Source organism: Xenopus laevis, chromosome 8S (assembly GCF_017654675.1).
Source record: "Xenopus laevis strain J_2021 chromosome 8S, Xenopus_laevis_v10.1, whole genome shotgun sequence".
Lineage (NCBI taxonomy): Eukaryota > Metazoa > Chordata > Amphibia > Anura > Pipidae > Xenopus > Xenopus laevis.
The window spans coordinates 2665658-2692173 of NC_054386.1; the positions used below are offsets into that span (position 1 = coordinate 2665658).

A 26516-nucleotide genomic window follows, 5' to 3' on the forward strand; every position below is an offset into this window, starting at 1 on the left:
TGCATGGCTGTGTAGTGTAGTACAACCATCAGGATTGGAGAGGTGAATTGTTATATGTCCGGAGTGCAGCCAGAGATTGGAGATGTGATTGGTTATACGTGAGTAGAGTACAGCCATAGAGATTGGAGAGGTGAATGGTTATATGTGAGTGGAGTACAGACATAGGGATTGGAGAGGTGAATGGTTATATGTGAGTGGAGTACAGCCATAGGATAGAGAGAGGCACATGATTGTATGTGACTGGAGTATAGACATGGGGTATAGAGAGGAGCATGGCTGTGTAGTGTAGTACAACCATCAGGATTGGAAAGGTGAATTGTTATATGTGAGGAGTGCAGCCAGAGATTGGAGATGTGAATGGAGCACAGCCATAGGACAGAGAGAATTGCATGGTTGTATATAAGTACAGTACAGCCATTGAGATTAGAGAGGTGGATGAAGTAGAGAGGTGTGCGGTTGTAGGTCAAGGGAGTAAAGCTATAGTGCAGAATACGTGAGTGGAATACAGTCAAGGTGACAATAGTGTGCAGCTGTATGCAGGAAAGTACAGCCATAGTGAGTTGGGGAGTAGGGTGGGAGAGAGTGCATATATATGGCTTTAGAGTGCAGCTAGAAGCTTGCAGAATGCACGTGCTGCTACAGTAAAATCACACGGGGCAGATGTGCATAAAATATTCCTTCATGTAGGTTTGTGATTTGAGGAACAGATTTGCCATTTACATGATTTACATGTGACACGAGTGCAAGTGTTCTGTGCAAAAGCAGTTTAAGAACGGGAAGTGTATATATTAGCAGACAAACTTGTGTAGTTGCGACTTGATTGTGTCAAATCAAAAAGTGTTTTAAACGTGAAGGAAAGACACACAAGAGTTACACCAATTATAGAAGAGAGGAAAGTGTAGGTTGACTCTTATTATTATTTGGCCATTATATTATCAGCCAAATCAGTAAAAACAAGGCTTAATATCATCTGGGTTTGTGCAACGGCCTCCCTACATGCGCAAACCATTTTGTTCAAAATCTTCCATATTAAAAATAATTATCCCAAGATGAAAAATATAGTTTAAGGCAACGATGGATGTCAAACACCTTTTGTGCAGGTTATGAATGGGGTGTTCAGTCTGTAATTACCTCAAAAATAGATCATGTGATTGAAAGAAATCCATACGACCCCGATGGACAGTGATCATTTAACAGAAAGCCACAAGTTACAAATAACTTTCTTCTTTATTCAAAATAAATTACAATTAAATTTGCCATTTTTTTTTTTGCTTTTTTTCATGCATTTCTACAGAGTGAGAGGCAAGTCTCCAAGTCAAAAATGAGATTTCTCCGCAAAACGACAATTAAATAAATGATAAAATGGGTCACATGGGAGGAAATCCAACTAAAAATAATCAAGTATGATAAACAAGAAAAATCAAGAAATGCTATTTAAGGAGCTCCAGATTTCCAGTTTAATGGACTCACTCTCACAGGACAGTCATTTAATCTATGTATAAGAATGGCAAGGAATTGGTACCTCGTGTGGCACCTATACTGCGTATGGGCAACAGGCTCAGATTTGTATAAAGATGTCTCCCCTGTACAAAGCAAGACGAAGAATTCCATAGTGACGTCACAAAAGTAAAATCTCTGGTTTTACAGGAGGAGTCAATCAGAAACCAAAACAGTATAAATACAGGTACTTGAATTTACAGGCAAAATTAAAAGGCAATTCATACTCATCCCATGTTAATAGGGTTAAATAAAAGGTCCTGCACTGGTAAAACTCATATATTCAATAGCCCCGGCCCAATAACCAGTCCAAGTTTATAAAGAGCAGCAGTGCTATCAGAACTGGACAACAAGATCATCACCATGTTTTTTGAGAAGCTTGTTGTGGTTATGGTCCACAGACCACTGCGGGGGAAGATGCTTGGGATGCATGGTGTCAAGAAAATGCTGCCGCCACCGCTTCTCCAGCTCCATTAGAGACCTCAGGCCACCCAGGGCAAACGCCTGCACCACCTTCAGTCCATGTGGAGTATAGGTCTCGTTGAAAATCCTGAAGTTAAAGGAGAAGGAAAGGTTAAGCTTTATCAGAAAGGTCCATCTACATATACCAGTAAACGCCCAAAGTAATGCTGCTCCGAGTCCTCTGTCAAAAGAAACAGCACATTTCTTTCCTTCTATTGTGTACTCATGGGCTTCTGTATCAGACTTCCTGCCTTCAGTTTAAACCTCATTGCCCTGGGCGTGAGCATGCTCAGTTTGTTCCTCTTCCCCCCCCTCCCTTTTCTACTGTAATCTGAGCCCAGAGCAGGGAGAGACTCAGGCAGGAAGTGATGTCACACCACATTAATACTGCAGCTCCTATCCTAAACAAACAGAGAGTTTCTAGAGCTTTTTACTCAGGTATGGTAAAACATTCTACAGAATAAATATAGCATTCTAGCTTGCACTATTGCAGCTAATCTATTGGCAATAAAATGCCTCAGTAGCTTTCCTTCTCCTTTAAGAGAAAGGTTGCAACGATTTAAAAGAACAGGAGCAAAGGAAAAAAATGAACCTCAGCAAAGAAAAACAACTAAGTTTTAAGATTCTGTTCCAAGCCAAGGTCACCAATGCCCTTTATTGGTGAAGATCTGAAATTCTACCGATATCTCTTCACCTTCTTTTCTGCCAATTAACAGCACATGCTCTGGGCTATTGTCAACTGCTTATGATTAAGGACTGATAAACAATGTATATACACAATATAAAACTCACAAGGCTGAAACATAGAAACCAGTGCATTCTGTACCATGAACCAGTAGCATGAGCCTCTGAGAGAGATGTAACCTCACTTTCTGTTAATGTTTTGATGAGTTTCAATGATCCCTAAAATATACTTGTCAACAGCAGCCCAGAGCATATTAAAGGAGAAGGAAAGGTTAAAAGTAAGTAAGCCTTATCAGAAAGGTCTATATAAATACACCAGTAAACCCTCAAAGTAATGCTGCTCTGAGTCCTCTGTCAAAAGAAACAGCACATTTCTTTCCTTCTATTGTGTACTCATGGGCTTCTGTATCAGACTAACTGTTTTCAGCTTAAACCTCATTGTCCTGGGCGTGAGCATGCTCAGTTTGCTCCTCTCCCCCCCTCCCTTCTCTACTGTAATCTGAGCCCAGAGCAGGGAGAGACTCAGGCAGGAAGTGATGTCACACCACATTAATACTGCAGCTGCTATCCTAAACAAACAGAGAGTTTCTAGAGCTTTTTACTCAGGTATGGTAACACATTCTACAGAATAAATATTGCATTCTAGCTTGTACTATTGCAGCTAATCTATTGGCAATAAAATGCCTCTGTAGCTTTCCTTCTCCTTTAAACATGTGCAATTCCCTGGACACTGCATAAAAATGGCCTTATATCATCCAAGATGGCGAGGTGCTACAAAGAGCACTGAAGGTCCGGATCATTACTTATAGGTATAAAATACAGCCGAGCTAGCAATATTCTTTTTTTAAAGGTTCTCCTTGAAGGTAATATTTTCTTATTTAAAACTTAGCTAGGTAGTCATTTTTTGCAAAGTCTCTCAATTTTACTTGCTTATCTTCTCATAATCCCCCTTTTTACGACTTCCATAGTTCCTTTATCAAGATAGGCCCACCATACAATACAATGAACATTAATGCTGTAGTTGAACATCGCCTTTGTTGCTCCTGGATGGTTGATGTTCAAAATGATGCTAAAATATGGAACTTGGAAGATGATTATCACTTTTAGTACTGCTTGAGCTAGGTCTCTCTTTGACAGCCTGCCATAGAATAAGGGGCCCATTCACTAAGCTCGAATAGAAGGAATAGGGGAAAATAGAGGAAAAATAGTTCGAATTTCGAATGTTTTTTTGGGCTACTTCGACTATGACCTTCGACTTCGAATTAAAAATCGTTTGAATATTTGACCATTCGATAATCGAAGTACTGTCTCTTTAAAAAAAAAACTTTAACCCCCTAGTTCGCCACCTAAAAGCTACCGAGGCCAATGTTAGCCTATGGGGAAGGTCCCCATAGGCTTTACAAGGTTTTTCTGATCGAAGGATAATCCTTCGATTAATGGATTAAAATCCTTCGAATCGAACGATTATTCCTTCAATCGAACGAATTGCGCTAAATCCTTCGACTTCGATATACGAAGGATTTCAATTCGGCAGTCGAATATCGAGGGTTAATTAACCCTCGATATTCGACCCTAGGTAAATGTGCCCCTTCAAGGATAAGTAAACCTTTAAAATAAGTGAATGCAAAATTGATGAGAGTGTTATACTTGGCATTTTTGCAATGTACATTGATTATTTATTTTGTTTTTATTCCAAGATATTAAGGGATACATGTGCTGTTAATACGAATGAATTTTGTTACAACAGCGCCACCTGCTGGTCAGTTTCCCACCAGTCTGACCACCAAGTAGTCAAGGAAGTTGTCAGGAGAAAGAAAGAGGCTGATGTTCTTCTGCTTAGGAATAAAATTAGAAACCTTTCTCACATCTTTCCTAAGCAGAAGAACATCAGCCTCTTTCTTTCTCCTGACAACTTCCTTGACTACTTGCTGGTCAGACTGGTGGGAAACTGACCAGCAGGTGGCGCTGTTGTAACAAAATTCATTCGTATTAACAGTACATGTATCCCTTAATATCTTGGAATAAAAACAAAATAAATAATCAATGTAAATGTCAAAAGTGCTTAGAATAGCCTTCTTATTCATTTTACATTTACTTATTTTAAAGGTTTACTTATCCTATAATGTCTGATTCTGACCAGAGTCTATTGAAGCAAAGTGCTTCATGGTATTTTTTGTTTACCCGGAAGGGAGTATCAAAATGATATCCGGCGTCTTTGCTAAGGTTTTAAGCAGAAAGTATTCTCTGCCATTAGCATATAATAGATTGTTCAACCAGAGTCCAATATATATATATTGATGAATAAGAGAAATTCTAAATAAAGAAAATTCATGAATAAAAACATCTGTTGATGGAATTATTTTGAGGACGGTGGAAGATATTCTCCAACAAGCCCTAAGTATAGAAGTTGGGACTTGAGTACATAAGGACCAACATGTTTTGCAACCAACTATAAAACTATAACGAATGCTGAGAAGATGAGTATTATGGCAATTAAAATGATAACAATTACAAACAAATGAACAAGCACAGATTGAGACGTGAGGTCAGAGAGTTTACAGTCCAAATGATAAGTGAGGTATAGGTTAGTTAGTATAGTATAGGTTAGTAAAAGATTATGCTAGACACACTATGCTAAATGAATTATAAGAACTTCAGGGGGCATTGAATGTTTTTTAAGGAACATTTTAGAAGGGAAATTGAGAGCCATATAAAATTATCAGAATAAGATTCTCAGACTGTTTTCTTAAAGAGATACTGACACCAGAAAAATACCGTATATACTCGAGTATAAGCCGTCCCGAGTATAAGCCGAGGGTGTTTTTTACCTCCAAAAACTGGGAAAGCTTATTGACTCGAGTATAAGCCGAGGGTGAGAAATGCAGCAGCTTCTGGTAAGTTTCAATCAAAAAATTTAAGGTTTCTGCTCCCATTGGAGGTGCCAGCGTCTTGTTTTTGGATGTCGGCGACCATTCTTGGACGTCGGCGAATATTCTTGGAGACTATTCTTGGACGCTGGCGACTATTCTTAGACGCTGGCAACCGTTTTTGCGCTTGACCCGAGTATAAGCCGAGGTAGCATTTTTCAGCATATTTTGGGGGCTAAAAAACTCGGCTTATACTCGAGTATATACGGTAACCTTTTTTTATATCCATCATAACATTGTCTTTGAATGCTATTTATAAATTTTGCCATAAAAGTATTCCCCTGGGGCTTTTACATCATCTTTCTTACCCCTATGTTCCTCTATGAGGGGGCAGCCATATTTGTGCAGCAGTAGTCGGTTAGCATTAGAATCTCTAACTGACAGGCTGGGAAGGGACAGTCAGGTTGGTAAACAGTCTCAGGTTTAGGAACTTCAAGTAATTACTTACAAAAGCAGAACCATCAACAAAAAAAACATGAACGTGACCTATAGGTAACTAAATGTAGATTAATATTTTGAAAATAAATTTTTAGTGTACCACTTTAAGGGTAAAAGATGGGAAGAGAGAGTTGAGCCATTTCATTCCTTGCAGGTTAGGCAAATGAACAAGCCAGCAAATTAGAAAAGGAATTCGAAAAATAGACTTTATCAAGCTGGACGGCAGCATTCAGTGCCTGTTAATCTGTACAAAGGTTCATGAAATTTTAGCATACCAGGCACTGTCCCATTTAAAAAGTAAGGGGGGAAATAGATTTAAATCTGTGAATAATTAGTTATGTTGCGTCGTTACTGGAAGCATTTGCCTCACCTGGTTTCCAGACCAGCAGCCTCTTTTATAGTGTCTTCAGTGACGTCCTCTATGTTATAAAATGCCCTGATTTCACTCATTAGCTCCTCCTTGCGACACTCCGGTAGTTTTGCTGCATTCAGAAGAGCTCTCGCTGCAGAGCGTACCTGGCGGCGTATAGGATCCTCTAGCGTGCGGACACCTTCTTCGCAGCCAATAGGAGCATTGAACTCCTCTGCCAGCTTGTGTTTCAGGCTGGAATCATAGTAATTAGACACAGCGTGGCAAGAAGTGCAGAGGAGAAGCACATCGTGAGAGTTGTGATCCTTCATTTGAACAGGAAAGTGACGTCGGTACTCGTGTGGGACAATGTTCTTCCTACAGAAAAACACAAGGTAATAAAACACCATGTCCTGATGGTTCAGCCCAATGTGACATAGCAAGACAGTTCTACTTCTTAGACTGCACATTACCTTATGTAGGACTCCTTTTTTCCACATATGACACAGAGGTTCTCCTTAACAGTTAAATAATAATCAGCATTGGACTCTGGGCGGCCAGACGGCTCAAATCGCAGCTTCACAACGAATGGAATGGTGCTGACCAAGTCTAGTTCAAAGAAGAAAATCATCAGAGAGCTCACAAGAAATGCACACAAAATTCCCCCTACTAATCCTGAGGGCATCTCTTACCCTGTGACTGATACTCTGGAGTGTTGATGCACCTGTATCAGTGGACAGTATGTCAATTACAACCCAACAGCCTCTCTATCAGCCAATGGGCTGCTCTTAGTTTGTGACGGACATCCTAGGGCAGTGATCCCCAACCAGTAGCTCGTGAGCAACATGTTGCTCCCCAACCCCTTGGATGTTGCTCCCAGTGACCTCAAAACAGGAGCTTATTTTTGAATTTCAGGCTTGGAGGCAAGATTTAGTTGCAAAAAAACCAGGTGTACTGCCAAACAGAGCCTCAATGTAGGTTGACAATCCACATAGGGGCTACCAAATGGCCAATCACAGCACTTATTTGGCACCCCAAGAGCATTTTACATGCTAGTGTTGCTCCCCAACTCCTTTTACTTCTGAATGTTGCTCATGGGTTCAAAAGGTTGGGGATCCCTGTCCTAGGGCATGCTACATTCAAATGTAAAATGCATTGGGGAGCAACACAAGCATGAAAGAAGTAACTGGGGATGCCAAATAAGGGCTGTGATTGGCTATTTGGTAGCCCTTATGTGGACTGGCAGCCTACAGGGGGTTCTTTTTGGCAGTACAACTTGTTGCTATGAAACTAAAACCTGCCTCCAAGCCAGAATAAAAAATAAGCACCTGCCCCAGGGGGATAATGTACCTGTGGGCAGCATCTTCCAATGTCAAACACAGCCCAACAACCACCCTGTTGCTTTTACGCTGTAACTGATTTTGGAGGATGCCTTATATAGCTCTTCGAGAATAAACAGAATGAAATGTAAAAAAAAAACAGGAATGTTTAGCCCTATATTTTATGGGGAATGTAAAAGGTATGTCAAAAGTTCCTTTAAGGTGGTTATGTAGTAATACTAGCAGAAAGAGCCACAGTGCATTTACAATAAAGAAAGACCAATTCTGATGGGTTACTTGGTCAACCTATACCCGTCACTGCACAGCTGCCTACAGACAGGTAAATGTTAAATTATGTTCTTACCTCCAATTCCTTTATCCAAATACCACTGAGCTTTTTTCCTATCACAGGTGCACAGTGGTTGTCCATCAGGAGCATGCAGGAAACAGTTATCATACAAAGGTGACTTTCTGCAGGCAAACAAAATGATTTTTGCTTGATTTTGGGTTTTAACTGTGTGCATCTTAAATTCAGATTTTCATTCTCTCGTCATTGAAGTGACCAAGGCCAGAGACTGCAGCAGTCTGCCTGGTAGCTACCATCAGTGAATCCCATGGTACAGTTATAGGATCTGTAAGCTACAAAGCTCCGAATTACAAGACTGCCATCGCCTCCTAGTTTATTTCATGCAAAAACATCACATTAAGAAGATATTTTTCTCTGGAATAAATTACCAATGCATTGTTACTACCAATAATTAAAAGCAATGGCTTCACTGAGAGTCTAAAAATCATGCTTTAGGTTTTCAAGATTTCCCAGTAATGTGCTAGCTAGATTCAGTTACTGATTAAACAAACATTTTTTTATTGTCTAAACGTATCTCTATGGACAACACACACCGTATATACTCGAGTATAAGCTGACCCGAGTATAAGCCGAGGTACCTAATTTTACCTACGAAAACTGGGGAAACTTATTGACTCGAGTATAAGCCTAGACAACTACAGCCGTCTCCCACCAGCGCACATTCCGCAAAAGCGATCAACCGGACTTCTTTGCAAAGTTGATGGTGACAGAGAATTGCCAAACGGATTACTGTGTGCATTGTCCCACTGTCCCACTACCATGTGCAGATGGCACTGTGTGATATTGCCATCACTGTTAATCTTTCGTATAACCAAAAGAGGGCGCCGTGTGATATTGCAGTCACTGTATTCTTTCATATAACCAACAGAGGGCGCTGTGTGATATTGCAGTCACTGTTATTCTTTCATATAACCAAAAGAGGGCGCCGTGTGATATTGCAGTCACTGTATTCTTTCATATAACCAACAGAGGGCGCTGTGTGATATTGCAGTCACTGTTATTCTTTCATATAACCAACAGAGGGCACTGTGTGATATTGCAGTCACTGTTATTCTTTCATATAACCAACAGATGACGCTGTGTGATATTGCAGTCTCTCCCCAAGCGAACTGTTGGTATAGGAATGGTTAAAAGTGACTGCAATCTCAGCTACTGCCCACTGACTCGAGTATAAGCCGAGGTAGACTTTTTCAGCACATTTTGGATTATACTCGAGAATAAAGAGGTACTGTATATTCCAGTTGCTGCCCTCCAAATGTCCTTTTTATCACTGACCATTTCCAGAAGGATATTCCAGGAGAACGTATCACCTTGCCTTACATACCTTGCAGAATATCCTACACCCAGCGGCTTCTTTTTGTTTTTGCGGGGATCTCTGCCTTGAGAGTTGTGTGTTGACTGATCACCAGCTCTCTCTTTCCTCTGTCGTGAGGATCCACTCACTTCACCATTTGAAAAGCCATTCCCTTTTCCTTTAAAGGGAACATCTATTAGTCCTTGGCATTTTCCCAACAATGATTCCCATGGGCAGGGCAAATCAGCTGAGAAGAACCCAAGGAGGTGCAGGAAAAGGGCAACAGATACCTGAGCATCCCTGGCAGCATACAAAACCTGCAAAAAAAACCACCAGGCATAATTATACCAACACAATAAAAAAAAAACACATCCCAACATAGCAAACTGTGCCTAATGGCATTACGAAAATTCACTTAAAGGGTCAGGGAGATTAGTCGCCCGAAGTTGCCTCATAAGGAAACAAATGGCTCCGAGTGCCATCCCGCCGGCCATTTACATTTTAGCCGGCGGAAAGTCAGGGGAGGCATTTCAGGGACATTAGTCGGCCCGAAGAAGAGGAGATTTGTTGACGGGCGACTAATCTTCCCAAATCTGCATGTGTGCCCTGACCCTAAAAACTAAAATTGATCGATATATGCAAGTGATAGATACAGTTGGATACAAGAGAAGCACCAAAACACAATATAAGTCCCTTTCACTGTCACAACCCAAAATAAATGCAATAAATACTTTGAAATGCAGCTACCAACAGGCATCAGTGATAAATGCTTATTTGTGAATGTTGATTGGACTGCAAATGCTTTAGAGAGCTCCTGCTTTAAAGAGCTTTGGCTCCAAATCTCACTTAAATGGGCTTTCGGGTGTATCTAGGCACGCAAATAGACAATCTTCCCAAATCTTATCCTGACCATCATTTAGGCTGACCTAAACCCCTTCCCCAGAGGTCGTCAATCTTAGCAAAACTGAATTACTCTGGAACCAAAGCTCCAGCTGGTGCATATCAGTCAGTAACACGTAAAAATAATTCATTTGCATGGGTACAAAGAAAGTATCGCGAGCAGCTTAAGAGTCTCTTTACACTTCAGTCTTTGGTAGACAGGCACAATGACAACAAGAGTGTGAGCCAAGTATTGTCTGCCCTATAAGTGCCCTTTACAGAAGGCCTCATGGAAATGATGTGGGACAGTTTGGGTGCTAGTTTAAGGTAAGGATAGAGTTCAAATTAGTTCAAATAATGGAACAATGAAAAAAACACTATCAAGGTGGGTTTTTCTTCTCTGGAGAAAGGACAACTCTTTCAAAATACATTAAGAGAACATGAATAACAAATAGAAGGGGATCTTTTTTTTAAGCTCAAAGGACAAGACACCATTCCTTAAAGGGATACTGTCATGGGAAAAAAAAAATTTCAAAATGCATCAGTTAATAGTGCTGCTCCAGCAGAATTCTGCACTGAAATCCATTTCTCAAAAGAGCACACAGATTTTTTTATATTCAATTTTGAAATCTAACATGGGGTCAATATTGTCAATTTCCCAGCTGCCCCCAGTCATGTGACTTGTGCTCTGATAAACTTCAATCACTCTTTACTGCTGTACTGCAAGTTGGAGTGATATCACCCCCTCCCTTTGCCCCCCAGCAGCCAAACAAAAGAACAATGGGAAGGTAACCAGATAGCAGCTCCCTAACACAAGATAACAGCTGCCTGGTAGATCTAAGAACAACACTCAATAGTAAAAACCCATGTCCCACTGAGACACATTCAGTTACATTGAGAAGGAAAAACAGCAGCCTGCCAGAAAGCATTTCTCTCCTAAAGTGCAGGCACAAGTCACATGACCAGGGGCAGGTGGGAAATTGACAAAATGTCTAGCCCCATGTCAGATTTCAAAATTGAATATAAAAAAATCTGTTTGCTCTTTTGAGAAATGGATTTCAGTGCAGAATTCTGCTGGAGCAGCACTATTAACTGATTCATTTTGGAATTTTTTTTTTTTCCCATGACAGTATCCCTTTAAGATGAGAAGAAACACTTTACTCAAAGCAATACCACTGGGTATGGGCCCTGAGGGTGTGGAATTCTGTGCCTGGTAATCTTGTGATACCATTAAAACCATTCAGAGGCCAGTTATAAAATCAGTCTTTGCCAGGGCTAATGTTAGCTTCGTGTATACACTAGTGTTGAAAATTATGGAATCAAAATGGCAACATCAGGCCATGCCCATTAGTCTACGCTTCTTTAATGCAAATTTAATCCTACAGCAGGACCATTACCTGAAGCATATTTTTAAGCTACACAAAATCTTTTTGGGGAAGGAACAGGAAGCCAGTCATCAACCCATTGCAAGGTTACATGGTAAGGGCAGGGGCAAACAAACATTTCTGGGTCATTCCAAAGTCTGAACTTTGTGGACAGTTGTAACGACATTTATAAATGTTGGGTCGTACATGTAATATGGTAAGGTATTCAACAACTGAGACTGAAAAATATACATAAATAAAAACAAAGTATTTCCTTGATTAGATACAACATGGATACCATCACCAGTTGATATCTACAGAATACCCAGGACCAATATTTATATTATATTATATATATATATATATATATATATATATATATATATATATATATATATATATATATATATATATATATATATATATAATATTTATTATTTATATTTCTGACATTCACAAGGGATGGCCATATGCTACTCTGAAAGATCTATGGATTGATTCAATTTAAAATTTATGTGAGCAAATTTATTTAAACATCAACACCTTTTACAGTAGAGGAATCCAATGTGGCAACTGTTCATCATAAGTCCCTTTAATAGACTTTAGTGCCTTTGTATGCAGTAAACAGGCTTGTGCTGAGCAAATTTTAGTTTCTGAACTAAACTGGAAACTTCATTTTGGGAATTAGATCTCCAAAGCACTGATTATCCAGCTTGCAAAGACCAAACATGGAGTAGCTTCATTAATACTGTTTAGCTGAAGAACAAAAACAGATTTTTAGAATAATAAGAAAAAGTATGTACGGCCTAAGCCCCATTGAAGTCGTGTTAAATTTATAACATTTCTGTTATAGCTGTTTAGTATGTTTCTACTGGCAATTATCTGGCTGTATTATCCTTCTATGGGATCCATCTGTCTGTGGTTAGGCAATTTTTAACAATAAATCAGCTTAAAGAGGAACTACAACTTAACTAAAGAAGTAGGCAAAAATGTTGTACATTATGTTTTGTGCTTCTAGATCAGTCCAAGGCAACCACAGCCCTTTAACAGTAAAGATCAGTGTCTCCAAAGATGCCCCAGTAGCTCCCCATCTTCTTTTCTGCTGATTCACTGATTCACATGCTCTGTGCTGCTGTCACTTACTGAGCTTAGGGACCAACTACAATACTGAAAATATATATAATACAAAATGTCACAATATAAGACTGCTAAATAATTTAGATTACCGTTACATGGCAGCTCTGACGCCAACAAATCTAGCATCAGAATTTAATAATCAGCCAGGTAGCATCAGTTTATGACAGAGAAACCTCATTTTCTGATGAATGTTTTGAGACGACCCCTAAGCTTAGCTTCTCAACAGCTGCTCAAAGCACACCGAGCATGTATGTGTCGCAAATCCAAGATGGCGAGCTCCTGTGACAACTTCGAAGGCCTGGATCATTATTACTATAGAGAGGCTGAACCTTTAGGCTGGTTCAGTAAGCTCAATATACAAAATATGCCATTTCTAGCTATATTCATTTTTAGAGTTTTGTTCTCCTTTAAAAGGAAAGGTATAAATATAATATACTCAGCATAGATTGTCCTTACACTGCCTTCCTACACCTATTTTTTCTGCAAAACTTAATTTCCATAGCTAATGCTACCCAAATTCATCTCCCTTGTAGTTTGCAAACACCACTTTAGGTCCTACTGACATAATTTCCTTCATAAAGACCCAGCTGACCAGACATGCCCTGCCTTCTACAACAAGGATTATGATAAACAATGTGAGGTACTTTACTTGCCCTTTACTTGCCGCCAGTGGAACGTGACTTGCAAGCCTTGTCCCTGGAATAATCCCAAACCTGTCTATTGCCCCAGGGGAAGCGTAAACAAACCTATGCAAGCCAGTGTTATCAGATTAAGCCTCATTGGATTCCATCATCGACAAAGCTAAACATAATTTTGATTATGGTAACTTTGCTTTGAGAGGATCTTTGGGTACCCCAGGATTAGGAAAAGTCATTTACGGTATGGTAAGAAGAGTGATCTTTAATACTAAATACCATACCCCATATGCAGTCTATTATAAGTTGACAGACACCCCAAGCAAGATATCCCCAAATAAGCCCAAATCCTACAGACAAACCGTCCACACACTTTGGTCCCTTTAGGGCCCTCTGTAAATGAGCATAAGGCATCAAATAACTGGAGAACCTATTCCAACAGAAGCTAAAGGAGCAGAATACAGAACGATGTTGCAATAATAATTTAATAAGACCTTGGATGAATGTGTTTGATGGCTTCTAAGAACAGCGTTCTGAAATTCAGGCAGCAGGACCCAACAAGTGGCACTTGGACATGGCACAATACAGAACTGATGGTGGGAAGCTGCCGATTGAGTGTGTGGGGCCACCCGAGGGGCTTTCCCGATCGATATCTGTCCGAAAGTCAGCCAGATCTCGATTGAGCAGGTTAAAAAATCCTGTCGGATAGCGGCCGCATGTATCGGATGCATTATGAGCCGATCGTTGGCCGTAGGATCAGCCCAAAATTGCTTTAATGTGGGCATATCGGGGAGAGATCTGCTCGTTTGGCGACATCAACAAAAGAGCGGATCTCTACGTCTAAGGCCACCTTAAAGGGATTAGGAAATAATTTATTGCTGTTAATTGTTTTTGGTTAATCTATTTTGGTTTTATGTACCAAACTTGAGCGACGGCCAACAACAGAAACTTTAGCTGTAAACTGTACCACCACAGATTACAAAGTGGACTCAATATACCATACAGCCTAAGTTGAGCTCAAAGAGTGTTATAACATAGTGCAAGTTGGTTTCAAGAGTGAAATAAATATTCCAGACTAACGTTAAGTGCAACACATTGTTCACAGTGACCCCAAGAGTGCATCATGCATTGAAGATTTACCCTAGTTGTGCACCAAACAATACCGAAAACCTCCACATCTGCACACGGTGGGACTTATAGGGAGCATTACAATAATAACTTGTCCATGAAGAATAGCTCAGACAAGACAAAGAAAATGTTCTTGGCAGAGAAAATGGGAAATGATACCCAGTGCATAAGGGTAAGAATAAGAAATTGGTGCATATAGGGTTATGGGACCGTTACCTTTGCACTGGGATATTGAAACGAGGAGTGTGATTCTGAGCATGTTGTACTGCTGCTCTGCATATTTGGCTGGCTGGATGTGACTTTTGCCTGAGGAACAGATGCAAATTGTATCTATAGTAAATCTGCCTGGTAAATAGACCTCAGGTTGAATTGAGATATCCCATCCATCTCAACTGCCATGCTATTCCCAAAGCAGTTTCCTTTCCTTAGCTGCTTCGGGCAGATTATGGCAGTCTGCTGTGAACAAAACGTATAGGAAATATGCTACAGAATGTCTCCGCTATAAGTAGTTAAAGGGATACTGTCATGGGAAAACATGTTTTTTTCAAAACACAGTTAATAGTGCTACTCCAGCTGAATTCTGCACTGAAATCCATTTCTCAAAAGAGCAAACAGATTTTTTTTATATTCAATTTTGAAATCTGACATGGGGCTAGACATTTTGTCAATTTCCCAGCTGCCCCCAGTCATGTGACTTGTTTTCTAATAAACTTCAGTCACTTTTTTACTGCTGTACTGGAAATGCTCTCAGAGTCTCATGATCTGTATAAATTCAACTTGAACTTGGCCAATGTTCTCATGGTAGTCATAAGTTATTTTAAATAAACAGAGGTATATAATACAGCTGATTAAAACTGATTAAAAAAATGAAATTGATTCATATATGCTATTATTTTGGAGCGCTAAGAGATTTTTGTTGCTTGGGGAAGCCTTAGTTTTGGTCAATGACCCCGACAAGGAAAAAGCGGATTACCTGTGCAACTAATCTGCACTGTTAAGCAATATAGACTAATTATAAAGTCTTAGAACACCATGGAGTGCACTACGATTACAGATGCTTTTAAATTGATCTTTCAATTCAAAGTAGCTACAAAGCACTGTAGTAAGGTTTAAAAAATCTACTCAAAGAGAAAATGCATATTTTGACATTATCTTTGCTGAAATTCCCTATGTGTGGGCCCTGACAGCCCACTAGCCTAACTACTAATAAATAAATAAAAACAAAAATGAAATTAAGACAAATTGCAAATGGTCTTAGAATTCTTTCTAATTCTAATTCTTAGAAACGCGTTTCGTGCCCGTGTGGCACTTCCTCAGAGTCGAGGAGGAGTTTACTCTGAGGAAGTGCCACACAGGCACGAAACGCGTTAGTTTCTGCACATACCCACTGCCATGTACCTCGCACTGTGTTTCTGAAAAAAGCCACATTTTCAAAAAGCGATTCTCCTCTATATTTGGATCAGCGCCGGATAGCGGGTTTCATCTCAATACAGGTATACCGGACGGAAGTGGCCGGGTCCCGCAAGAGCTGCGATCCACATGGAGAGACTGCACGGCTAATGGTGAGCTCCGCTATACTCATACATCCTGAATATTTGTTTACAACATACCATAGGCTACATTTTACAGTGAATGGCCCCTTTTAACACAAGGACACGGTTAGTATATACAAAAATTAACTCCATCACCAGTTAGTCATCCTTTCCCGTCCTGCCAAGGCTAAAGCAAACAAGGAAAGATTCTCACCTGATTCTGAGTGAACTCCTCGGCATCCCAGTTACTGCATCTCAGCTGGAAAGATTTGTCCAAAGGAAATGATAAAATAGTTTCCGAGAGAGACTTCAGGCTCAGAGTGTTCTGGAGAATATCTCTCCTGGTGGAGGGGTAAAAATGTACACTTACATTTAGTAATGAATCAATCATTGCTCATACGGCCATTGTAAACAAAGTAAAGTGATTGGGCGCTGCTGAATTTGCTGGCTAACCTACGAATACCATTCAAAAATGAATGGCGACATCAAATTTATACTAAGAACATTAAGACCCAAGATCAAACAGTACAAACCCTGATATTTTTGAGCTACAATAATCAGAATCTTAAAAGGAACAGTTGAGTGTAAAAATAAAAATGTTCCTAATATATAGTGAGTTATGCAAAAATGTAATGTATACAGACTGTAGTGAGTGGATCTGAAATAGAATGCACCCGAAAGGGGGAATCTTGAAGAATATCACACTGGTGGATCTTCTGCAATATAGCTCTCCGGGTACCATTTTTAAACACTCTGTGGCTCTATGGGCTTAATTACTTATCTTAATTGAGACAGTACTACTGTATGTGTGCGCTTCCTTTTGCATTCTATTTCAGATTTCCTGTGTCGTTTTGACCTGGTGTGAGTGGTGATATTCAAGGAAGCAGCCCCCCCTTTTTTGTCAATAGTGCAGTGTATTGGTATAAATTAATTATACCTCTTTCTATCTAGAATTTTTTATCTGTAGTGAGTGGCTGTAGAACATAACTGAACAGAACACTACTTCCTGCTTTTCAGCTCTCTAACTCTGAGTTAGTCAGCGACTTCAAGGGGGACCACATGGGACATAACTGTTCAGTGAGTTTGCAATTGATCCTCAGCATTCAGCTCAGCTTCAAAAGCAACAGTTATGACCCATGTGCCCCCCTCAATTCACTGATTACTGCTTGGTCACCAGGGTAACCAATCAGAGGAAAGCAAGAGAGCTGAAAAGCAGGAAGCAGTGTTCTGGCTATTATGTTACACATCCAGTCACTTTTTTTTTTTTGCCTAACTATATTAGATACATTTTTTATTTTGCACAGACTATTTACCCAGTTTTTATTTTTATACTGAACCATTCCTTTAAATCACAAAACATAGCCTATAGCTCAGCTTATTCATATACCAACCTATGTCTCATTGCCAGGTATCTGATATCTACACATCCTTTCACAGAAAGGCCATAGTCATTCAACAATTTAGAGGAGTCTTCCCGGCATCCTACTCCAACCTTTAGAACACCGCTGTTTGCCAAAAGTTCAAGTAGTGTCTTCGGAATAGTGCATCCTGAACTTGTCAGTTGTGGCAAACGAACCAGGACACAAAACCCGCTGTAAGAAGCCATCTGCAGAAGAGATACAGGACTTGCTTTTCCATCTACAGATACCTAAACATAAAGACATAAAAACACCATTTGGTTAGTGTACCATCGGATTACCAAGAATGTCACCACTCCAATCATGTGTGTCCAAAGTTTAAACTTTACACAATAAGTAGCACTAAACAGATTAGGAGAAGCAATAGTGTCCACCTTAGTGTATTTACAAAACTTTATTACAAAACTTGGCATTCATAATTATTCATACATGAATATGAATTGTTCATACAATATTTTTAAAACTAGAGCCACTTAACCTTCCCCATGCCTGCTGAAAATCAACATCACACTTTGGGGCCTATTTAATAAAACCTCAAATTTTTCTGGTTGAGTTTTAAAGGGGAAAAACTAAAATTTTTAGACGGGAGAAAAAACTCCAAAGCTGCTAAAAATTTGAATCTGAAAATACTCCAGCTAATTTAAAAGTCAATGGAAGTTGGCCCCTTTTACAACCGAAACATGTTTTTTGCACGATTGTTTTTGGCAGACAATTCGGAAAAAGTTGCATGGAGACTTTTCCCGCACTGACAATGTTCAAATCAAATTGTTAATAAATCAAGCCAGATTGTGGTTGAGAGTGTGGTTAAATTTTTATTTGGGAATTTGGGAACAATTTGAGTTTTAATAAACAGCCCCTTTATGTTTAACACAATCATGAATCATAACCACATCACAATTCCCCTACCATTTTCTGCAAAAGCAGTCACTGGGTGTACAGAAAAATCATAATGATTTTTACAGTCTACAATGGGAGGATAAAGCAGTATCTTATGGTTTTTTTAAAGGTGAAGAGTACAGTATATGTAGGCAGTCGTTTGAAACACATAAGTATAGGTCAGGGTGAATCACATCAAGTTATACATTGGCACAGTGCAGATTTAGTACTGCATCTTGTTGTTTTATCTTTGCTACCTTTCTGAAGTTAAATGAGCCTTAAACGGATACTGTCATAGGAAAACATGTTTTTTTCAAAACGCATTAGTTAATAGTGCTGCTCCAGCAGAATTCTGCACTGAAATCCATTTCTCAAAAGAGCAAACAGGTATTTTTTATATTCAATTTTGAAATCTGACATGGGGCTAGACAGTTTGTCAATTTCCCAGCTGACCCTGGTCATGTGACTTGTGCCTGCACTTTAGAAGAGAAATGCTTTCTGGCAGGCTGCTGTTTTTCCTTCTCAATGTAACTGAATGTGTCTCAGTGGGACCTGGGTTTTACTATTTAGGCTAGGGGCACACGGCGCGATTTCGCCGCGATTCTGCGCTGGGCGAGTTGTCGCTGCGTTTTTTAAGCCGAAATAGCTTTGCTAACTTTGGCGCTGGCGTCAATGCAAATCGCGGCGAAATCGCTGCGCTAATTCACACGCGGCGATTCTTTTTCTACTGTCGCCCGGAAACGCCCAGCGAGGCAACTTCGGACGACAATAGAAAACGAATCGCCGCGTGTGAATTAGCGCAGCGATTTCGCCGCGATTTGCATTGACGCCAGCGCCAAAGTTAGCAAAGCTATTTCGGCTTAAAAAACGCAGCGACAACTCGCTTATCGCAGAATCGCGGCGAAATCGCGCCGTGTGCCCCTACCCTAAGTGTTGTTCTTAGATCTACCAGGCAGCTGTTATCTTGCGTTAGGGAGCGGCTATCCGTTACCTTCCCATTGTTCTTTTGTTTGGCTTCTGGGGGGAGAAAAGGAAGGGGGTGATATCACTCCAACTTGCAGTACAGCAGTAAAGAGTGATTGAAGTTTATCAGAGCACAAGTCACATGACTTGGGGCAGCTGGGAAATTGACAATATGTCTAGCCCCATGTCAGATTTCAAAATTAAATAGAAAAACAATCTGTTTGCTCTTTTGAGAAATGGACTCCAGTGCAGAATTCTGCTGGAGCAGCACTATTAACTGATTCATTTTGAAAAAAAACAATGTTTTCCCATGACAGTATCCCTTTAAGCCTCTGTTTGGAATTTGCCTTAACGGCATAGCTCACCGTTAAATTAACTTATGTTTTAAGTTTCATTCTTTGCAAACTTTCAATTGATTTTTTTTCTGCTTCTTTCCATCCTTGCAATTTAAAATCTGGTAACTGGGGGGAGGGGGGTCACTAAAGAAGACAGTTAAGAAAAGTATACCTCTGTGAGGCAGTTATATTTCATTACTTCTTTCTCTTCAGGCCCTCTCCTTTTCATATTCCAGTGCTTCAATCAAACCACTGCCTGGTTGGTAGGGCAACCTGGACCCTAACAACCAGATAGCTGCTAAAATCACAACATGGAAAGCTGCTTAAAGGGATTCTGTCATGATTTTTATGGTGTTGTTTTTATTTATAAATTACATTGTTAACACTGCAAATAATTCACTCTACCGTGTAAAATGTAATTCCTGAACCAGCAAGTATATTTTTTTTAATTTATAATATTGGTGTGTAGGTGCATCTCAGGTCATTTTGCCTGGTCATGTGCTTTCAGAAAGAGCCAGCACTTGGATGGAACTGCTTTCTGGCAGGCCGTTGTTTCTCCTACTCAATGTAACCGAATGTGTCTCAGTGGGACCTGGATTTTACTATTGAGTGCTGTTCTTAGATCTACCAGGCAGCTGTTATCTTGTGTTAGGGAGCTGCTATCTGGTTACCTTCCCATTAGGGTAAGGACACACTGGACGATTTGTCGCCAACGTTTTAAAAAAGTAAATCGCGGCGACAAGACAAATGTCTTTTTTTAACAGACGATTCACAGCGACTATTGGCACAGAGCGATTTTTATCCCATTACTCTGTGCGATACGTGCTCCACCCAAACCGGAAACGGTTTGTGCTTCCCACTGTAACCTGGCGTCTTTACGTTCTTGCGTCATTGCGTTCGCATTGTAATTTGAATACAATTGCTGCTACTTATCTGTATGTGTGTGCGTGTCTAGGAGATTTCAGTGCTTTTCTAAGTACATGCTATTTCTGATAAATTGCTCGGAAAAGGGTCTCAGTGCGTTTTGGAGCTACAGGCGATTCACAAACGCGCTGTGGGCACAGGAGCTGGCGTCTTTCATTTGTTTTTGTTCAGAGACAAAACGAGCGATATGTCGCCGCGATTTGCTTTTTAAAAACGTTGCCGACAAATCGTCCAGTGTGTCCTTACCCTTAGTTTGTGGTTAGGCTACTGGGGGGAGGGTGATATCAGTCCAACTTGCAGTACAGCAGTAAAGAGTGACTGAAGTTTATCAGAGCACAAGTCACATGACTGGGGGCAGCTGGGAAACTGACAATATGTCTAGCCCCATGTCATATTTCAAAATTAAATATAAAAAAAAAAATCTGTTTTATCTTTTGAGAAACAGATTTTAGTGCAGAATTCTGCTGGAGCAACACTATTAACTGATGCGTTTTGGGGAAAAAAACATGTTTTCCCATGAAAACAAAAGTTAAATTAAGATAAATAAAGACCACTTGCAGATTGTCTCAGAATATAATGATTTGCAACAGTCAAAGTACATTTATACTACTCCTTCAAAAACAATTGAAATGTGGAACACTTACCCATTCGCAGTCCATGCCGAGTACAGGATAAACATCAAGATCTTTCTTTAGCAAAAGCCACACGGTCTCCCATTCACAGGCTTTAGAGACTATTTCAATGTCTGCCACCAGTAACTTCTCTATCACAGAGAGGGCGTCAGATTCTATCTTAGGGGTTTCTTTCAGATTTGTTAATGTACGCTGCTTGTCAGACTCATGGCCAGTGGCATTGACAGTATCTCTGTGGTCCACGGCAGAACAAAGCTGTCTCTTGCGATTTTTAAGAAACTTCCAAAGGACAAGAAAACCCACTGTTGTACCCACCAATGATGCAACACCAAGAGTTAGCCCAGCGTGTTTGGGCATTTTTCAGAGGCACCTAGCAGGGAAAAGAAACATACGTCTTTACTGTTGCATTACTGATTTATAGCAAAGCAGATAGAACCTATATTTTAGCAAAAAGTAGAATAATGCAAAATTATTATAATTTATGTAATGTTTCAAGTATGAACTATAAATCTATATTTATACCATTTCCTCCATCTTTGATATATTTCTTGCACAGGTAATTAGGCTCCTATAAAGCAGATTGGCTCCAAATTATGCCACATTTCTATTTTTAGCCATAATTCAGTTTTTTTTTTTAAAACCACATACAGTATATGTTTTCAGAATGGATTCAAACTTGTGGCATTAAAGGGGTGGTTCAGCTTTAAGGTAACTTTTATTATGTTATAGAACGGCCAATTCTAAGCAACTTTTCAATTGGTTTTCATTATTATTATTTTTTTTATAGAGATTTATAGTTATTTGTCTTTTTCTTCCGATTCTTTCTTGCTTTCAAATGGGCGTCACTGTCCCCTTCTAAAAAAACAAATGCTCAGTAAGGCTCCAAATGTATTGTTACTTTTTACTGCTGATCCTTCTATTCAGACTCTCTCCTATTCATATTCCAGTCTCTTTTTTCAATCAATGCACGGTTGCTAGGGTAATTTGGGCCCTAGTTACCAGATTGCTTAAAATGCAAATTGACGAGCTGCTGAATAAAAATCGAAATAACTCAAAAAGCCTCAATAATTAAAAATGAAAACAAATTGCAAATTATTTCAGAATATCGCTCTCTACGTCATACTAACAGTCATCTCAAAGAAAGGTGAACAACCCCTTTGATAATAGCACCGTCGTTTGATTTGCTTGGTACTGTACCTACTGACTCAACCCAATAGTGGAAAAGTGGAACTAACATCATTTTTAGGCTGGCTGTAATTCCAGGCTTCTCTGGGGTCTATCTATGCACTTGTATATCATTTGTAAGAGCAGACATAGTGATCAATGTGCCCCAAGTACTGATAAGTTACCAGGAGCATGTATGGGTGGAACTACGTCTTCTGATTGCTCAACAAGCATGCAATATGGAACCTATTTCAGCACTTGTGAGCCTAATCGAGGTTTATTATCCTCACGTTAATAAAGAATGATGTGCCTGTTTATCAGAACTTAAAGGGGAACTATCGCAAAAATGTAATATTAGCTTAATCATAGTGAAATAATAAAATTTCTAAATACAATGCATTCAAAATTCTGTACCATTTCTAGGGATGCACCGAATCCACTACTTTGGATTCTAGCGAACCCCCAAAACCTTTGCGAAAAAGTCGGCTGATTACCGAACCCAGCCCTAATTTGCATATGCAAATTAGGGGTGGGAAGGGGAAAACATTTTTTTTTACTTCCTTGTTTTCTGACAAAAAGGTCACGGGATTTCCCTCCCCACCTCTAATTTGCATATGCAAATTAGGATCCAGATTCGGTTCAGCTGGGCAGAAGGATTTGGCCGAATCCTGCTGAAGAAGGCCGAATCCTGAACTGAATCCTGGATTCGTTGCATCCCTAACCATTTCTGAAATAATCTTCACTACTCCTTTCTCAGCATCTGTTTCTCTTCATTCTCTCTTCATGCAGCAGTTGGGTGTCAGATATTCACTGACAGTTACATCCAATATATCTTATAGGGGGGCTCCTTTTGCCTAGAAGATGTATTAGAGGTCACTCTATTAAACTCACCAGACATCATGTCTCTCTACATGCAGAATTTGTGCAAAAGGCAGTTATTTTGTTCGATTTTGTTTGTACTGGAATCAGTTATGTGAGTGAGCTCTAATACATCTGCTAGGAAAGGAGCCCCCCTATAAGATATATTGGATGTAACTGTCAGTGAATATCTGACACCCAACTGCTGCATGAAGAGAGAATGAAGAGAAACAGATGCTGAGAGAGGGATAGCGAATATAACCTTGATTATTTCAGAAACAATGCAGAATATTTAATTAATTGTATTTAGAAAGTTTCTTACTTCAGTATGATAAAGCTTCTATTAAATTTTCATTATAGTTCCCCTTTAATAACTGTGTCTTAAATTGCTAAATCGAATGGCTAAGGGCAATGTTCAAAAAGGTTTACATGAAGCCACATGTCACTATTCAGAAGCAGGTTATGAAACTGCAAATTAACAAAGTAATAACCCATTAAAATAAAAAACCTTAGAAACCACTTGGATTTGTGTAGCAATTTGGAAGAACTGAATGCTTTGTTGTAGCAGAGACATGCACAATATCATGGGATATAATAATAATAATAACTGCTGCTGAATTAAACTTACGTATTAGCCGAGGGCTTGGGAGTTAAACTACAACACAATCAACACGCTAGATATAAACACTACACAACCAGGCAAACGCTCCAAACACCTCATGCTACAAACTCAGGTACCTGCGGCAGCCGAACGCACACTCTCTGCTGACACGCACGCTAGCGTTCCAACCAGTGTTACCTACTTCCTGTCTCTGCCGTGATGTCATCAAACTGCGCCGACGATCTCCAATTGCACATACAGGGGCTGAGTGGCATCATTAACTCTCATAAGGACCCTGACTATTTTAGCTGATAGTCATGCACAGACTGTGCTTGTGGGGTTGTGCAGCCCTGGGCTGTGAGAACACTGCCTTGAGACAGGCATAATATGAGTGATATAGAATTTATAAATAATATTATTAAATCATAAAAATACAGACGACTGCATTGTATACATAATAGCCATAATAAGACTTTATTTAAATAACTGCGACAGTGAAGCCTGCACTGGAGATGTTTGTCCACTAATAAGTAGGGATGCACCGAATCCAAGATTCCGCCTTTTTCAACATGATTCGGCAGAATCCTTCTGCCTGGCGAACCGAATCTGAATCCTAATTTGCATATGCTAATTAGAAGTGGGAGGGAAATCATGACTTTTTATCACAAAACAAGGAAGTAAAAAATGTTTTCCCCTTCCCACCCCTAATTTGCATATGCAAATTATGATTTGGTTCGGGATTCTGCCGAATCTTTTGGGAAGGATTCGGGGGTTTGGCCGAATCCAAAATAGTGGATTTGGTGCATCCCTACTAATAAGGAACAAAAAAAGCCATAATGCAAACAACCTTTTCTTCAATTGAAGATATACCAGCGCTAGAAGCTCAGGGTAGACACAAGAAGGAAATGCAAACACAATATAGTGTAGTAGTTTTTAGATCGAATGAAATATATATAACCCCTTGTGCGGTAGTTAAACGATGTGGTTTTGGGGTCTTCCACCAAGGGGTTAAAAGGCCATTTTCCGTGCTTTTGATAAATAATGTGGCCACCTCCTGTGTGGGGCAGTGGGTACTTACAGACGTTTATAAATATCACCAGCATATAATAAAATCCCTTGTCCTATTCTTGGTGAGTATATGGGTATATATACGCTGGTATATCTTCAATTGAAGAAAAGGTTGTTTGCATTTTGGTCGATCTGAGGGAGAACAGGTCATATACCGGCAAAGGGAGTGAACTGCAGAACCTTGGGATCTTGCCTTCCATTTACAATTAAAAAAAGCCATAAGTCATAAACCCTATTTCCAAATATGTTGTAATGATATGTTAATGTGACCGGAATGAGTTCAGCCCCTGTTCCACATGCAGTTGTTAAATTGCAAATATCAGAACCAGGCCATGACTGGCAATCTGTGGCTTCTGGCAAATGCCAGAGGGGCTGCTATAAGGTGCCATAGAAAGTCACTATTTAGTGGGCTGGTGGGGACTGCTTGGGCTGAGGGCTGATTGGGCCTCTGTGTACCTGAAATGCCAGGGCCTATTTTGAGTCTCAGTCCAGACATGATCAGAATCATCTCAATGTCAGATAAAGGCTGTCTAAGGGTAGAACTACACAATGCGCCTTCATCAGATCCGATGCGATGAGAGGAAATAGGATGCGACGAGACAGATGCAACGGAAATAAGGTACGTAATAGAAATGTCGGACTTGACGCTGTGTGCATTCAACACGACTTTCTGATGCGAACGCTGCACGTTGCATCTTCATCCAACAGTTGAGTCATGTTGAATGCATGCAGCAACAAGGTCCAACATTTCTATCACTTACCTTATTTTCGTTGCATCCGTTTCCTCTCATCGTGTAGTTTTACCCTATGGTGCGAGAAGTTCTAGTATCAGAAGCATCTAGAGAACAACAAAATGAAGGTAAATGATAAATACTGTATAGTTGATGGCAAATTGAAGCAGCAGTCTCACCCATTTACATAATAAAGAGGAGCTAAGGTTATAGAGCATTTCATAGTGAAATGAAGATGGTACGGTTGCTAGAGGAGACGTTTAGCATTAAAGGAGAAGGAAAGGTTAAAAGTAAGTAAGCTTTATCAGAATGGTCTATATAAATACACCAGTAACCCCTCAAAGTAATGCTGCTCTGAGTCCTCTGTCAAAAGAAACAGCACATTTCTTTCCTTCTATTGTGTACTCATGGGCTTCTGTATTCATCTTAAACCTCCAGGGCTAGGGCGTGAGCATGCTCAGTTTGTTCCTCTTCCTACTCTGCTATAATCTGAGCCCAGAGCTATGAGTGAGCAGGGAGAGACTCAGGCAGGAAGTGATGTCACACCAAGCTAATATGGCAGCTGCTAGAGCTTTTTACTCAGGCATGGTAAAGCATTCTACAGAATAAATATAGTGTTATAGCTTGCAGTATTGCAGCTAATCTATTGGCAATAATCCGCCTCTGTAGCTTTCCTTCTCCTTTAAGTTAACTTTCAGTTATAATATATAATGAAGCCTGGCAGAAGGATTCGGCCGAATCCTAATGTTGCTGATAAAAGGCCTAATCCTGGCCGAATTCTGAACTGAGTCCTGGATTCGGTGCATCCCTAAATTTTATATTGTACAGTGTGTGAATTATTTGCAGTGTAAACAAATAGAAATACAAATTGCACCACAAAATTCATGACACAATCCCTGTATATCACACATGTAATTCGGTTTAAGTGTCAGTA

At 39.8% G+C, this 26516-nt stretch overlaps 1 protein-coding gene across 5 annotated transcripts; it reads right to left on the reverse strand.

The window, feature by feature from the left end:
- Positions 1-1208: 1208 nt before the first annotated feature.
- exd2.S (exonuclease 3'-5' domain containing 2 b) lies at positions 1209-24138 on the reverse strand. Of its 5 annotated transcripts, none has more exons than XM_018231796.2 (10): positions 23986-24138; positions 21173-21530; positions 17404-17660; positions 16227-16353; positions 14697-14786; positions 9368-9654; positions 8041-8147; positions 6831-6966; positions 6379-6735; positions 1209-2047 (listed from the first exon to the last, which is right to left on the reverse strand). In XM_018231796.2, the coding sequence occupies exons 2-10, from the start codon at positions 21515-21517 to the stop codon at positions 1834-1836; spliced, it is 1920 nt and encodes a 639-aa protein (XP_018087285.1). In that variant the 5' UTR covers positions 21518-21530; positions 23986-24138; the 3' UTR covers positions 1209-1833.
- Positions 24139-26516: the final 2378 nt, after the last annotated feature.